Source organism: Solanum tuberosum, unplaced genomic scaffold (genome assembly GCF_000226075.1).
Source record: "Solanum tuberosum cultivar DM 1-3 516 R44 unplaced genomic scaffold, SolTub_3.0 scf00385, whole genome shotgun sequence".
NCBI classification, from domain to species: Eukaryota; Viridiplantae; Streptophyta; class Magnoliopsida; order Solanales; family Solanaceae; genus Solanum; species Solanum tuberosum.
This window is the reverse complement of record NW_006239315.1, coordinates 530,880-549,150: the sequence shown is the minus strand read 5'-3', so window position 1 is coordinate 549,150 and position 18,271 is coordinate 530,880. Positions and strand designations below refer to the sequence as shown.

At 29.6% G+C, this 18,271-nt stretch overlaps 1 protein-coding gene across 1 annotated transcript; it reads left to right on the top strand.

The window, feature by feature from the left end:
- The first annotated feature begins 1,364 nt into the window (after positions 1-1,364).
- On the top strand, positions 1,365-1,903 carry LOC102597926 (non-specific lipid-transfer protein 1-like). Its single transcript, XM_006362296.2, has 2 exons — positions 1,365-1,753; positions 1,894-1,903. The coding sequence occupies exons 1-2, from the start codon at positions 1,413-1,415 to the stop codon at positions 1,901-1,903; spliced, it is 351 nt and encodes a 116-aa protein (XP_006362358.1). The 5' UTR covers positions 1,365-1,412.
- The last annotated feature ends 16,368 nt before the right edge of the window (positions 1,904-18,271 follow it).

Here is an 18,271-nt window from a genome sequence, read left to right as displayed (position 1 = left end):
GGATGGGGCATTAGCCCAGTTAGCCCGGCCGGTAGCCGGTCCATCGGTCCATTGGCTCAGTATAAAAATTCTTTTCTTTTTTTAAAAAAAATCTTGTGACCGCTGGCCACTTTCCATAAAGTGGAAGTTGGCCCAATGGCTATATAATGGTGGGTGCGCGAGACGTGTGAGCATGTCATATTCAGTTGCGTAGCCACATATAGTTCACGATTGTCAATTGGACATCATTTGTTAAAAAATTATATAATATATATAAAAAAGAATTATACAAAGTGCATAGATTATAAATTATTTTTCATATGTATATATATTAAATTTTGGTTATTCTTAACAAAATTTATGATTTCGCTGCGGATAACATATTCATGAATTGTTGTCGCATTGATTGGCAGTATTTCATACTCTATGACACACACCTCTCTCCTAGAAGAGTGTGTTACGTTGATCACATTATATTTTCACCCTGAAAAATCAGTTCCTTGAAAGTTGAATGGAGAGTAGCAGCACAAAATATTTTCACCATTCATTTTATTTATTCATATTTATTTGCAATATTTTTCAAAAATAAGAAATAGAATAATAATTTTATACATATTATCCTATTAATTATAAGTCATTGGAAAAGTAAACTTTCTATTTCAATTCATTTGTTTTATTTTTTTTCTTTAATCCTTTTCAATATATACTCTCTCCATTTATTATAGTACTTGATTCTCATACTAAAAATTACTCTATTCGTCCATTTTTAATTGTCATAATTTCCTTTTTTAGAGTCAAATTCTAAGAACTTTGATAAATATTTAATGATGTATTTTTTTCATAATATTGATATGCAAGATATTGCAATTTATAGTACTTTTAATATAGTTTTTGAATATCTAATTTTTTAGTTTAAAATATCAAATTAATGTAATCTAATTTAACTTTAAAAATTAGTGAAATTGACTTTTGAAAAACGCAACATGACAAATAAAAGTGGACGGGTGTAGTATTTTTTTATTTTAGCAAATTAAAATAAACTTATAGTTTTCTTTTGATACTAAATCTTATCATTAAATAATCACATAAAATATTAGTAATTAAATTTTATACTATTAAAATTAAGTTAATAAAATAAATATCTTTTAAAAAAAAAAGTGAATGTCCAACATAAGTATACATAGTCTCAGGTTCAATTAACATCACGTTGATCGAAAAAAGAAAAAAAAAAAGAGTTATATGTGTAGCCTCGAAAAGCGTTATTATTGAATTTAACCTCAACTACCAACAAATTCTATCACTCCTTCATTAATTATTCACTTCATATTTTTGGGGCCTCTATAAATACCCAAAAATCTCACTATCTTTTGCACACAACACTCAAGCAAAACACATTACATTTGCAATATTCTAATATCTTTTTTTCATTAAGCATGGAAATTGTTGGCAAAATTGCATGCATTGTTGTTTTGTGCATGGTAGTCATACTGGTTGCACCCCATGCAGAGGCAATGACTTGTGGTCAGGTTACATCTGGCGTGGCTCCTTGCCTCCCTTATCTTACCGGCCGCGGCCCCCTCGGAGGGTGCTGTGGCGGAATTAAGGGTCTTTTGGGTGCAGCCAAGACTCCAGCCGACCGAAAAATGGCATGCAATTGCCTCAAATCAGCCGCTACTGTGATTAAGGGCATTGATGCTGGTAAAGCTGCTGGTATTCCTAGCGTTTGTGGCGTAAACATCCCTTACAAGATTAGCCCCTCCACCGACTGCACTAGGTATATATCTGACACTATCTAAAACAATTCTTAAATATTTGTGTTGTCATAAATTATGGAGTATTTTTTTTATTAGTCATATTATACGTAACTATATATGTTCTAATTTACTTGGTTAATGTGGTATTGAATATATGCAGGGTTCAGTAACGCAGATGATCAGTGCAATATGGAAGTAGCTAGCTAGCTAGGTAGAGTTTCATGAGGAGATGAAGAATAATAAAGATGAGGTGGAGTTAATTAGTTTGATCCTGTTTATGCATGGATCTAGTTTTATTTATTTTGTGTCATTTATAGTTAGGAGTGTTGTAATGAAACATTTGGGGTTGATTACGTTGTATTACAATCCAAATCTTTCAAAATAATGCGTCATTTTACTACTATCTTATTTTGTTCATGTCTCTCCTTATATATATTAGATTCCCGGAAGGCGGGTGAAAAGCCGAAAATGAAACAATTAGACTTTAATATAAATATTGAACACCGAATGAAAAAATTAAAAAGACCACCATACTCTATCTCGGGAGATATATATATAGTATTAAACAAGATTATATATGTGTGATACGTAAATTAAAGCAGTAGAGAAACTATCAGAAACTGAGAACGTATACCTATATATTGTATAACAAATTGCAAATTACTATGTAAAGAAAGCCAAACTAATACTTACTTATTTTGATTGGTTTATTTTGTTGAGAATATAATTAAATAATAGATTTGTACTCTCTCTAACAACATAAGTTTTAGATAAGATGATCACATATTTCAAGTAGGCAGAGATCCTGAGATCAAATCTCACAACCACCCAAATCAAAAAGGAATTTTCACATGCTTATGGTCACACACTCCAACCTTTTACTTTATTTACATGAAATTTACACTTTTTAAAAAATAATAAATAAAATATATGTATTGATCATATTTTCATATTAATAGTAGGGTTGTTCAAAATCGAACCGAAACCGATAATCCAAACTGATAATTTGGTTATTGGGTCAATGGTTCGGGTTAATAGTTTAACGTTTCGGGTTAATAGTTTAACGGTTCGGGTCTCGATTTACTATAAACTTCTTACCAGCTTATCTGTTCGAGTCTCGGTTTGGCCATATTTCTAATCGGGTGCCCCAATAACTCGATAAGAAATTTAATTAATTACATTTATATCACTTAAGGCCTCAGGCACTTTTAGCCTTTAGGGTTTACACTTCAGTTTTCAGACTCTTTACCATGACTTCATAGTTGACACTCAAATTTCACAATAATATTTCAAAGTTGCGACATCACTCATTGATTCACTGTCACTGCTCCCACACTAGCAAGTTATATTGAATGTCATTCTCTAAAGTGTCTAAATTGAGGTTCAAATGGTTGGTTCCCTTACTTTAAGTTTTTGTTTTTATCTTCTCATTACAGTGAGTGAGTCAGTGAGATATGCATGCAATATTGCAATACTACAATCTGCAATGAAAAAGTTTTTATTAGTAATGGTCTCATGATCATTAATGGTTTCTGTTAGTAGTGTTGTAATGGTTTCTCTTTATAGTTCATAATGAAATTGGCTTGGTTGTTACGAGGAATCCTTTTGAGTTTGTCAGTTTGGGCAATATTGACATCTCTATCCAGGTTAATATGGAGTTTTATTAAGTGTTTTATGTAGTAATGGACTAATAGGGAAAAGTTTATCAATGACTATTGGCTGCGTACTGTTAATTAATGATTTGTCCATTAGTAATTGTCAATGAAAATTGTGTGAACTGTTAACGGTTAACCTGATAACCGAACCGATAACGGTCACTAACCGATAAACTGATATCTTAACGGTTCCATAACGGTTTAGCATGATTACAAACCAATAACCGATAAATTCCAAAATCGAATCGAACCGACCGATACGCAGCTCTAATTAATAGTGCATTTTCTCATTAATATGCTAAATTGGACTAACAAAAAATAAAAAAATAAATACAATAAATGCTAAAATAAATTAATAAAAATAAAAAAGATATTTTTAATACCGTAAACATACAACGGAAAGAGTCCCAATAAATATTTTTCCCCAAGGCGTATGCGGAGTCAGAACTCAGAAAAATCTTTGCATTGATATTCCTGAAAATACTTTTTTCTCAGAATAAATTGTCATTTTATAAGATCAATAAAATTGATTTAGAATAATTATGAAAGAATGAAAATCAAGAGATTAATTTAGGCAAATTTAAATGATTGTGTAGACATTTGGTCATAATTTTATATATCTTCTTATTCCCTTTTTTTTATTTAAAATTTATAAAGTTAAAAATTAAAAATGAAGTTGTGTTTGATTTAATTTTTGTAGAGTAAAAAGAATATTTCTTTTAAGACTTGTAAATATAATAAAATTGAAAAATAGATTTGAAGTATCTTTTAAAATTTGAAATTCAAAATCACAATGACTAGTTTTACATTCCGTCTTTTAGTTTTACATGTTTGAAAATGCTTTAAGATAAATATAAATTCGGTCTAATTCAATTTCAATTTTTAGTATTTATGAGCTATTTCATTTATCAGTATTATTCAGACTATCAACATAAATTCAGTTGCATGTATGTGTCACCCTATTTTCTTATTAAAATATTCCCTCTACTTCGTATTATGTGAAATTTTGAGGGTTAAAGATTAGGCAAATGACATAGTATAAGAAAGAAATTACTTTCTTTCCCTACTCTTTCATTAATTATCAAAAATCTCTTTTTTTAGTGTTTTTTGGATACATAATATAGTAGCACGGATACTTTAATTAATAATGGGCGGATACTTAAATTATTAAAGTTGTTGTTATCAGTTTAATGTGTTAAATAAAGGGATTAAAAACTGAAATTATAATTAAAACAGAAATTATAATTGACTCCCATCACGCTTACGTTTTCTTCCTTCAACCAATTCAATCGTTCATAATCCTCTAACTGAATTATATTTTTTTTAATTTCAAATTATGAAACGTTCTCCCTGTTCTTCGAAAAAACAGTAAAAGTTTTATTCAAACAAATTTGGAACGCTATTTTGTGAAGATTCGACATGAATATTTCGATCTTGTTAAGGCATTCTGGATCATGGGAAAGCGATGTTAGATATGAACGATACAGAAGTGATGGTATAGTGGTTTGTGAAAATATTTCGTTTGTAATCTTATTTTAGCAATTACAGCTAAATTGGGTATTGATTAATTGAAAAAAAAATATCGAGGTCAGATACGTTGTAGAAGGAAATTTGTCTCCATTGTGTATTCGAAATGATATGGGGTGAAATTGTACATAGAAATTAAGAAACATGAGGTGGGATTCGGTATGTATCCTCTATGCATTGATACCTCGGATAAAAGTGATGAAGAGATACAAAATTTCGATGCAACAACGGGTGCAATCGTGTGTGTTGAGGGTGGAAAAAGCTACGCAAAGGCTCTAACCATTTTTGTTCAGTAAAAGTATCATATAGGTTCTAGTTCAAAATATATTTTGTATCTGATAATAAAATATTGTTGTTTTTAATGATTTAAGTCAATGTTACGATATTCGAAAAAATTTACCATGGGAGAGGCCCAACCAACAAAAGTTGTGTGAGGCTCCATTTATTTTTTGACACATAGATAGGTGGGCCATTTATGTACTTTTCTACTTTAAAACAAAAAATTTCTACAACTAACAAGAGAGAGAAAATATATTTACACATAAATTGAGTTGAACAAATATAAAAAATGCAACAAAATTTATGTGTGTTTGCTACTTTTTTATGCAATAAGAATTTATTTTAATTAAAGATGGCTAGATATAAAAAGAGAATCAAGATTTGAAAAATTAATTTTTTATTTCTTTTCAACATCAACGAGGATGCCAACTTTTTTCAAACCTCAACGAAAACGTTAATTTTTTATTTAAAAAATACACATTCAGATTGAACATCAAAATATGTAATTTTTATTTTTAATAAAATTCACAAGACCATGATTTGATTTAAGAAACAACGTTATAAAGAAAATTCAAAAAAGTTATTTGATTAAATGAGCATTCAACAAGTATAAAATATGGACCCTACAGTCATTTTTTATTATATTTTTATAATTATTCAGTGAATTGTATTATATCTGATAAGATATATATTAATTATAAATATTATTTTACTTTTTGTTATTTTAGTTTAGGTTTAAAGTTTTACTTTTTAAAAACTATTTCTTTGAGTAGTGATACTTTGTTTTAAACAATCATCCCCACAATAATAATATAATTAACTTTTTTTTACTTTCCTTCAAAAGTTCTAATTTAAAAATAATGTAACAATCGACATTTCAGATCGTAACATTTAAAATAAAATGACTACATTTTAAAATCACAATAATTATGAAGAAAATTTATGTGTAAATATATTTTCTCTCTCTTGTTAGTTATAGAAAAATATTCCTCTAACTGAATTATATTTTTTTAATTTCAAATTATGAAACGTCTCCCTGTTCTTCGAAAAAATAGTAAAAGTTTTATTCAAACAATCAAAATATATTTTGTATCTGATAATAAAATATTGTTGTTTTTTATGATTTAAATCAATGTTACGATATTCAACCTGTTAAAGAATACTACATATATAGAACCTTAATTGTTTTGTACCAATTGTAACATATACACAAATTTGTTATTTGATACTAAAATGTGTATCATATAAATAATAATTATTTGGATATCTTGTATCTAATACAAAATAAGATATTACCATTAGGTGTGATTTTAACTTTATATAAAAATTTGTTGATTTTTTATTTAAAGCAATGTTACAAGATTCAACATGTTAAATGATACTAAATATATTGAAACTTAATTGTTTTGTACCAATTGTAACATATTATTTGATAGTAAATGTGTATCATATACATAATAATTGAATGGATATTGTGTATCTGAAAATAATATGTTATCATAATTTGTGATTTGCATCAAGGCTACCACATGTTTTAATAAATACTAAATAAATTGAAAATTAGTTGTGGACCCAATTATGAAATATATAGTATCAGATATTCTGTATTTGATAGTTATATTGCAGCGGCAGTATTGGTGTAAAAGATACATAAATTGGAAAAATAATTAAAATAGAAATACAATTTTTGACAAAAAAAGTCTTCAAATTAATAATTACTTAGAAAAACAGTGTTGGAAAGGGAAGGAATATTACAAAATACTAATTAATCGTATCTTCAACACAATACTAAAACATAACTATTCTATATTAATCAGTCCACCTTCTGCTGGTATAGTGTAGAAACTCTTCGGCCTTTAATTTTAGGATCATCGTTATCGCTAACATATCCCACCTTGAACTTGTCCATACCATACTTACATAACAGTGTTGCATATCTATTGCGAAGATAGTCACTCCGAAAACTTATAGATGGAATGCTGATTTCGTCGCTCAAATATTCAGCAAAAGCAGCTACATACATTCCACAATCACTGCAAACAAAAAGTAGATACATTAAAAAAGTGAATTAAATATGTAAGTAAACAAATTATTTACAATACTAACAGGCTATTGCTTTGTTGTTGCATAATGTCTTGAGCATATTCCACCTCAAACGACTGTTGTGGACCCAACAGTTCACCAGTTTCCTTGTCTTTGTACGCCTCCATTGATGCCCAATCAGTTCTTCCCGTTTTATCAAAGAACCCACTATCATGAAGATAGTTTGGAAGCATTACAGATAACTGCAATTACATAAATGACATTCTGCAATTACATAAATTAGAGTTGTAGGTAGGACCAAACTTTAAGCAGTTCATTGGAATATGTTTAATTAACTGACATTCTGCAATTACATAAATGATTTTTATCAATCATAAAAAAAGTGTATGATACTAAATAACAAGAAGACATAATATGTACACAAAATCAATCATACTGTATAATTCAATGTGATACAAATATAGGTTCTTTTAGGTATCATTTGGAGACTTATCATTAACTATGATTCACAGTACAAAAATCAAACTAGATGCAAAATTGTTGAATTAAGCAATTTTCTTATATACAATAATATTCATTTCATTTGATACTAAATAACAACTACTTCATAAGAAAACATAAATGTACACAAATTGAATTGTTCCTTATATACAGTGACCAAAATCTAATCTACAAAATAAATGTGATTTAAGTACTTAACTTAGATACAGTTCTCTTAACTTTTTATACAATAACAGTTAACAAATAAAATTGCGAAAAAATATTGTATATCATGAGAAACAACTACATATTTCACAGATGATACTAAATAAAAAAATAAAAAAATTATTTATCATCATATTTAAGAAAAAAAAAATAGGGGTAAGATATATGATAAAAAATGGAAAAAATTGATGCTTACATTTGGTAGTGTTGGTCGAACAATGGGAGGGGCAACCTTTCTACCCCTTTTTTGGAGGGTTTTCGGATCTTTTGACGTAGTTGCATGTACTTTCTTCGTCGATTTTTTCTTGCTAGAACTTGAATTTGTCATGGTTATCGGAATAGACAACCTTTTAGAACTGAAACCTTTGATGTTCGGATCTTCTGAATAAAAAATTAGAGATTAGTTAGATGTTAAATGCATAATGCAAGATAAAACGATTGATACAAAATAAAAGAAAAAAATGGCGGAGATTACAATGAAGACGATGAGAAACCCTATTTTGAACTCTGAATCCGGTTGAAAAGTGATAGGATACTTTTCAAATTCAAAATTAATTTTGAATTTGATAACTGAAATTGTATTGGGAGAGATTGGGGGCGAAATTTAGGGAATGGAAAAGATCTGATTTTGCTTCAAACTAATAAAGTATCCGGTTAAGTTGAATTGGGGAAAAATAAAAGATTTTTGTATTTTAGTAAAAGAGTAGGGAAATATTGAGAATAGGTAAAAAAGTGTTGTGTATTTAAGTAATTTGTCCTTTTCTTATTGTCCAAAAAAATTGAGTCATTCAAAGTAGATATTTAAATTCTTTTCATTATTAAAGTTTAAATTTTTTTAGTAAATAAAGTACAATTTTTATAAAGTTATATTCATTGTTTCAATAAAGTACAATTTTTATAAAGTTATATTCATTGTAATAATAATAATAATAATAATAATAATAATATAATTTAAATTATATTTTTAAACACTCATTTTAATAAATATATATTATCTTACGAATTCATTTAATATAAAATCGAAACTAATACGAGTAAAACGTAACAATCATCTATCCAAAAAGAGATAGGGAGAATCAATTCCCAAGAAAGGTGCAGTGGCTCATTGTCCGAAAACAGGGCGCCCACACCACAAATCTGCCCATACATAAAGTCTTCCGTTGAACATTGTCTCCGCGCAGTAGTGGCGGAGCCAGAAATATTATTGTATTTGAATTTGAATTTTTTAAAAAATCATTTAAACAGATACCTATTATTATTACATCAAAAACATAACTTTTGTCAAGGGTATTCAACTTTAAATATATATTTTTTAAAATTTAAAATTTGACATATATATATAACGCAATTTTCTGACGAAAGACATAAAATAGGACCATTTAAGTAACTCTAGCTACACCCCCGACTATAAGTAGGACTGTTTAAAATTGAATAGAAAAAATATATTGATTTATTTATAATAAATTATTGATTTTGTGATTTCGATAATAATTTTGACTTTGTTATTAACGAGTTATCAAATTTTAATAATTTTTTCTTAACAGATTAATCAATAGCTCATTGATAAGTTAAATAATTATATTTATACCGTGTTGTCTTACCCTTCAAATATAACACCATCACCCTTCACCTGACCACCTCATTAATGTAATTTTTTCATTACTTAACTCATGGATAAAATAATAGTTATGAGATAAAATTTTGGTTTCTTGTTTGATTGTCATGTTTGGGATAGCTTGTCCCATTATTTATATTATAGTAATGAGATAAGTTATCCCATATGCATGGTGAAATAAATTATCCAAGAATAACTAATGTTAGGATAATTAATCATGGGATAACCTGTTTCCGACCAAACAAAATTTATTTAAAGACCTTAATCTAGTTTTGTACTCCCTTTGTCTTTAATTACTTGTCCACTTTTGAATAGACACCTATTAAGAAAATAAAGATTGACATGGTGAATTTGCCATTTTAGCTTTATTAATTATGAAGTGAGTTAATTAAAAATTTAAAATTTTCAACAAGTTTTACCGTTTTTAAAGATATTAACTAAGGATATAATAGATAAAAAAAATAAAATATATTTTTAATTTGTTAAAATCAACAAGTAAAAAAGAAACATAGGATAAATAATTAAGGACGGGGAATACTTATTAAATAATCTATTATGTTATTTGAACAACTTAAACGTTTTGGGAAGACGTGACACGAAAAGTATGATTCACATTTTGTTGACGTGTGAATCAACGTTTTAATAGTATCTCTCCTTTTTTTTTCTACCTAACTTTTCATTCTTTAAAAAGTGTAAATTGTCCATTAGACAAACTTTCATGAAAAAAAAAAAATCATTAAAGAAGAAAAAGATGAGAAAATCAAAAAGCTTCACTGACAAAGTGGGTGAATGATGGTGGAGAGTCTGGAACCTAAATAATGAAAAAAAGTGGGGAAAATGACCAAAATAACGTGGACAAACAAATTTATGTTATAAATAAATAAAATGTTTAACTTAAATTGCAAGAGGAAAGAGAGAAGGAATAAGTAAGGTAGAAAGAGAAGTAAATATTTGTTTTCACTTGTACTTGATATCTTGTATTGCATATCCTTTTATAGGAAAAATATTACTTGGAGAAGTAATGTTGCTACAGTAAAAGGGTGGTGGTCTCATGACATCCACATATTTACAACACTCCCCCTTGGATGTTCATGTAAATCCAATCTTGTATCTCAGCTTACAACAGCGCGTATTTACTCCCCCTAATAATGACGTTACTTAATATCTCGAAGATAATGCATTCCAATCTTGTATCTCAGCTTTTCAAAGGTTGACGTTGGTAATGCCTTGGTGAATATATCTGCTAAATTATCACTGGAACGAACTTGTCGAACATCTATTTCACCCTTCTTTTGTAGACCATGAGTAAAAAAGAATTTTGGTGAAATATGTTTTGTTCTATCTCCTTTGATGTATCCTCCTCTTAGTTGAGCTATACACGCAGCATTGTCTTCATATAATGTGGTTGGGATGTCTTCTTTTAAGGGAAGACCACATGCTTCTTGGATGTGTTGAGTTATTGATCTCAACCACACGCATTCTCGACTTGCTTCATGGATGGCTATTATTTCTGCATGATTTGAAGAAGTAGCAACCATAGTTTGTTTTGTTGAACGCCATGATATAGTTGTACCTCCACATGTAAATAAATAACCTGTCTGAGATCGACCTTTATGTGGGTCAGACAAATATCCTGCATCTGCATAGCCAATTAATTGTGAATCAAATTATTTTGAATAAAATAGTCCTAAATCAATGGTTCCTTGAAGATATCTAAATATATGTTTAATACCATTCCAGTGTCTTCGCGTTGGGGAAGAACTAAATCTAGATAATAAATTTACAGAAAAAGATATATCTGGTCGAGAATTACTAGCAAGATACATCAATGCACCAATTGCACTAAGCTATGGTATTTCAGAACCAACAAGTTCTTCGTCATTTTCATGAGGTCGAAATGGATCTTTATTAATATCAAGTGATCTCACAATCATTGAGGTGCTTAATGGATGTGCTTTATCCATATAAAATCTCTTTAAAATACTCTTAGTATATTTTGATTGATGAATAAATACTCCATTTGTAAAATGTTCAATTTGTAGACCAAGACAAAATTTTGTTTTTCCAAGGTCTTTCATTTCAAATTCCCTTATCAAACATTCTACTGCATTTGAAAGCTCTTCACGAGTTCCAATGATATTCAAGTCATCAACATATACAACTATAATGACAAATTCAGATCCAGACCTTTTAATAAATACACAAGGACAAATTGGGTCATTCTTATACCCTTCCTTTAATAGATATTCGCTAAGGCGATTATACCACATGCGTCCTGATTGTTTCAATCCGTATAAAAAATTGAAGTTTTATTGAACAACTTTCCCGGAAATCTTTATATACTTCAGGCATTTTTAATCCTTCAGGAATTTTCATAAAAATGTTGTTGTCTAGTGAGCCATATAAATAGGCTGTAACGACGTCCATCAGATGCATGTCAAGTTTTTCATGAACTGCCAGATTTATAAGATACCTGAGCGTGATTGCGTCTACCACGGGAGAATATGTCTCCATATAATCAATACCAGGTCTTTGCGAAAATTCTTGTGCCACAAGTTGTGCTTTATATCTTACGACTTCATTTTTCTCATTTCGTTTTCGCACAAAGACCCATTTGTACCCCACTGGATTTATACCTTCAGGTGTTCGGACTATCGGTCCGAAAACTTACGTTTTTTAAGCGAAGCTAATTCAACTTGAATTGCATCTTTCCATTTTGGCCAATCATTTCTCTGTCTACATTCCTCGACAAATTTTGGTTCAAGATCCTCATTTTGTTGCATTGTTTCTATAGCAACATTATAAGCAAAAATATTATCGACAATTATATCATTTCGGTTCCATATTTTTCTTGATGAGACATAGTTTATTGAGATTTCTTCATTATTTTCAGGCGCCTGAACCTCTTCCAAGGTTTCATCAATTATTATGTCTCCTGCTCTTCTTGAGCAGGTTCTTTCATATTATGACCTTCTTGATCGTTAGCTCCTTTTCTTTTTCGAGAATTTTTATCTTTGGAACCGATTGGTCTACCACGTTTTAAGCGTGGTTTAGACTCATTTGTATTAATTAATTGTCCTATCGGGACGTCAACTCGAATTGGAGCATTAACAGCTAGAATATGAGATTTAGTAACTCTTGATAGGTCAGTGAATGCATCTAGGAGTTGATTTGCAATATTTTGCAAAATGTATTATCTTTTGAACCTCTTGTTCACATTTATTTGTACGAGGATCTAAATGAGATAGTGATAATGCAGTCCAATATATTTCTTTTTTTAGCTGCTTATTTTCTCACCCTAATGCTGGGTGTACTGATTTATCGAAATGACAATCATCAAATCTTACCGTAAATAAATCTCCAATCATAAGTTCCAAATATTTTATAATAGAAGGAGATTCATACCCAACATATATCCCCAACCTTCTTTGGGAACCCATCTTTGTACGTTATGGTGGAGCAATTGAAACGTATACCGCACATCCAAATATTCTTAGATGGGAAATGTTCGGCTCCTGACCAAAAGCCAGTTGTAATGGGGAGACTTTATGATAGCTTGTTGGTCTGATCCGCACAAGACTTCCTGCATGTAAAATAGCATGACCCCATAATGAAATGGTAAGCTTTGTTCTCATAAGCATTGGTCTAGCAATTAATTGAAGACGTTTAATCAATGATTCTGCTAGACCATTTTGAGTATGAACATAAGCAACTGGATGCTCAACTGTTATCCCAGTTGATATGCAATAATCATTAAAGGCCTGGGATGTAAATTCACCAGCATTATCAAGACGAATTTTCTTTATTGTATAATCTGAAAATTGTGCTCTTAGCTTTATTATTTGAGCGAGAAATCTCACAAACGCTATATTGCGCGTTGATAATAAGCACACATGTGACCATCTTGTAGATGCATATATTAAAACCATATAATATTTAAATGGTCCACATGATAGGTGAATGGGCCCACATATATCACCCTATATACGTTCCAGAAATGCTGGAGATTCAATTCCCACTTTGATTACTGATGGTCTAGTAATTAATTTGCCTTGAGAACATGCAGTACAAGAGAATTCCTTAGATTGAAGAATTATATGGTTCTTCAAAGAGTGTCCATGTGAACTCTCAATTATTTTGCGCATCATATTAGAACCGGGATGGCCCAACCGGTCATGCCAAATAATAAAATCATTTGATTTAGTAAATATTTTGTTTACTATGGCATGTGTTTCAACCATGCTAATACTTGTGTAGTATAAGCCGGATGAAAGAGCGGGTAAACTTTCAAGTACAAACTTCTTACCCGACATCATTGTAGTAATATAAAGATATTCATTCTTTTCATCACTTGTAGTCTCAATATGATAGTTATTTTGACGAATGTCTTTGAAACTTAATAAGTTTCTTTGAGACTTACTACAATATAATGCTTCATTGATTATCAAATTCGTTCCTCCGATAAGTACTAAGTTAGTTTTTCGGAGCCTTCTATTAATTTTGTACTACCATATATTGTATTCACATTAGCTTCTTTCATAACTAAATAAGAGAAATATTTTTTTATCTCTTAAAATAGTATGTGTTGTGGCACTGTCTATAAAACATATATCATCATAATTGATTTTGGATCCAACTGATGACAGGGGAATTTCCATATTCTTCATAAAAATAAAAGATATTATAAGAACGTGAAAAACTAACAACAATTTATTTTTAAAGAAATTACACCAAGAACGTAGAAATTAGTAAGACATAATGCCTTAAGCAAAACATTTAAGAAGAACAACATAGTAGTAGATGTAATAGAAAATAACAATTATTCTTTTTCATAATTTTATCCCCAGTTAGATGATCAGTTCTTCAATCAATATTCTCATAAAAGTCTTCAGCTTCCAAATGAGTAACATTTGGGAGGCCTTCAAAATCATCATCTTTATAAGCAAGATTTGCCTCCATATCATCATATTTTATTTGAGGGAGCTGCTTCATTATCATCATTCCGAAAGGTCAAGTGTGCCTCCACATTATTATCTTTTCTTTTTGTAGAGAGGCTTGATAAAGTTTCACAAAATGATCAGGCGTACGACATTCACGAGCCCAATGACCTTTCATACCACATCGGCGACAAATATTGATTCTACCTCGAGAAGGATTATTTTGAGAATTTTTGTTACTCTCATGTTTATTTCCACCATAATGACAATAATTATTTTGTCCTCTACCACGTCCACGATCACAACCACGAGAATTATTTTATCTTGATTCAGATTGATTATGTGTTGCTACAACATTCGTTTCAGGGAATGGAACAGACCCAGTGGGACGGGCTTCATGATTTTTCATCAACAAAGTATTATTCTGCTCAGCCACAAGTAGGCATGTAATTAATTCAGAATATTTCTTAAACCCCTTTTCACGGTATTGTTGTTGTAACAACACATTTGAAGCGTGAAATGTGGAAAAAGTTTTCTCAAGTAAGTCATCATCAGTGATAGTATTTCCACATAATTTTAATATGGAACTTACTTTATGAATTGCAGAATTGTATTCAGTTACAGTTTTAAAATCTTGAAATCGAAGGTGTATCTACTCATATCGAGCTTTTGGTAACACTGTAAGTTTTAGGCGATGATACCAATCCTTCAAATTAATTCATAATTCAAGGGGATCTTTCACAGTTAAATATTCAGTTTTTAATCCCTCATGAAGATGATGTCGAAGAAAAATCATGGTCTTCGCTTTATCCTGACTTGATGCGTTATTTTCTTGTTTAATTGTATCACCAAGACCTTTAGCATCAAGGTGGATTTCGGCATCAAGGACCCATGACAAATAATTCTTTCCGGTAGTGTCAAGTGTCACGAACTCAAGCTTTGATAGATTTGACATGATGAAAACTGAGATAGAAACTTATTCGAAGAAAATTAGAGTCTCATGCTGATAACGTGTTATAAATAAAGAAAATGTTTAACTTAAATTACAAGAGGAAAGAGAGAAGGAATAAGTAAGGTAGAAAGAAGAAGTAAATATTTGTTTTCACTTGTACTTGATATCTTGAATTGCATATCCTTTTATAGGAAAAATATTACTTGGAGAAGTAATGTTGCTACAGTAAAAGGGTGGTGGTCTCATGACATCCACATATTTACAACAATTTACATTTTCTATCAATAATAACACACTATATGTGATATAAAAATAGGAAATATTTTATAAAAGTATAATTAACCAATTTACTTTGATATATAATAACATACGTCCGATATACAATAATATACAAAACTTTCATATTAAAGTACAAAAACATACTTTAATTATTCTATTTTATTTAGTTTCATATCTGAACTATTGAGAGTATTTAGCGAAACACACCTAGACGTTGACTAAACAAAAAGTGTTTGTCTAGAAATGCTTCTAGGTGTGTTTGTCCATAAAATCTTCATTTATCTGTTATATATAATGCCTCTATTTGCTTACATTTTAATTGAATTTTTTTAAATCCTAAACTGTCCCCTTTCAAGTCGGAGATATCGATACCACCGCAGAAACGAGACCACAACTAAGGAGGTGAAAAAGAAGAATTTATATGGTGAATTGATGATAATTTTAACCTTTAACCTGATATTAACCTACTTAGATTTACCACGGTAGAACTATTTTTCCACGTGGAGTGCCACATGACAGAATTTTTAAACAAAAAAGAGAGTGTACACACAACATCAAAAATTAGTCGAGGCGTGTTTCGCTAACTATTGGGTGATACTTTAGGTATGAAACTCAAAATACTGAATAGTTTAGATGCGTTTTCTACCTTTAACTCTATATATTTTTATAAAAATGTTTAATAACTTCATATGCAATATTATACACTCAATTACAAAGATTATACAAAATTCTAATAGGTATTTATACATCCATATATAATAATATACAATTTTATGCACTATTATACAAATTAAATATGAATTTAGTAAAACTTCACCAACTGATTTCTCTCGAACAACAAGATGAAATCTCCTAAAAAGTTTATGGAACGGTAAATCTTATGATGACCTATCATCTCCAATTAGTGAGACATCATGAATCACAACATTACTTGATTGAGAAAGATTTTGAAAATTATTGTTAGTTTGCTCTTTAGATTTTGCTACAGTAATTACATTTGTAATTTGTAATTTTAATTTTTCGAGCTGTGGATGGAATTTTGAGAAGATTCTTGTTGTGTTGAATTCGTCTCAACAAGATCTATCACTCTGGCTCTGAACTTAAATTGAAAGTATCATTTTAACGTGTGACCGCTATGATCAAATTATTTACTGCCTACATTTTATTTGTCACTTTTAACATATCAAGTTGATCCCTTTCATTTTTATTTTCTTTCTCTTTTTGTAAAATGACAAAATAGTCCCTTAGTTAGGTATTTCACAATTGTGAAATCTAAAGAAGTTGTGATGCTTCAATTTTTTTTTTAAAAACTTAGTGTAGTTACAAAGCTAATCATGTTATATTAGTGCTTTCTAAGTTTTTATGGTTGTATATTGTTAGAGAGGCACATAGAGCTTTATGTCTTTGCAAGATACAGAAAGCAAAAGGAGGAGGATAATCCCCTCTCATAATTGACCCGATTGCTCCTAAATCGGATAAATCTTCTGCTAAGTCAAAATCGTTAACTAAGATCAGAAAATTCAACTAAAGAAGAGGAAGTTGAAACGGAAGAAGTAGAATTTGGAAAACTTGATTATGGAGGAATATTCTTTTGTTTTGGACTGATTACAAATGCCTAACGTCCTCTCTATTTATAGTTATATTGACTATTCGAATTTCTTCTACAAATATCTCACTCAATTATCTAATACTCGAGACTATCTAGATTTTTTCTAAGTACAGATATAAAAGAAACTCTTTTACAAAATTTTAATAAATTCTACTACATATCTAAGTTTTTTTGTAACTCCAAAATATCAACTTTAATTCTTTAAAAAAAAAAAACTGAAGACTTAAATCATTTACTTTTACAAATGAGTTTGTTATTTCAATTGCTTCGCCTAAAGGAAATAGTCCAATTTGTGATTTTTCAATTATATCAAAATTAAAGGCATTCAGTTGATTTGTATCTCATGATGATGTTAACACAATTTATATTGTGTTTTACTTATAGAAATATGTTAGACATTTTATTTTCTATGAATTTCTTTAATTTTCTTAAATCATTTAATGTAATGTCTACATCTTTCTGGGTGTTTTTTTAAAAAAACAAAATTAAAAAATTAAAAATTTATGAAACTTCCATCTTATCCCTTATTTAATACTTTTTCTGTCTATTTTTAATTGTCATGATTTTTTTAGAGTCAAACGATAAGAACTTTGACCAATATTTTACGATATATTTTTTCATTATATTGATATGCAAAAAGTTGCAATTTATAATACTTTTCATATCGTTTTTGAGTATCTAAATTTTCAGTAACGACTTGTTCCCGTCGTTATAGAAAAGTTAACAGGAAAAAATTTTGGGCCGAAAAACTTTTTCGTAGTAACTTGAAATTTCCCAACCTAGTCCAGATTTGGATGAAATCGGAGTCAGTGAGGTCTAGGGAAATCCGGTAACAGATGGGAGATCTAATTATGAATTTGATCACATAAGTAGATATCTAAGACGTTAAGGAACTCGTACGCTTTACGGAATTGAATTCGGGCGAGTAGAACTCCCG

Bases quoted from the DNA above. Each gene is read 5' to 3' on its own strand.
- LOC102597926 (XM_006362296.2), top strand. From the start codon at position 1,413: ATGGAAATTGTTGGCAAAATTGCATGCATTGTTGTTTTGTGCATGGTA.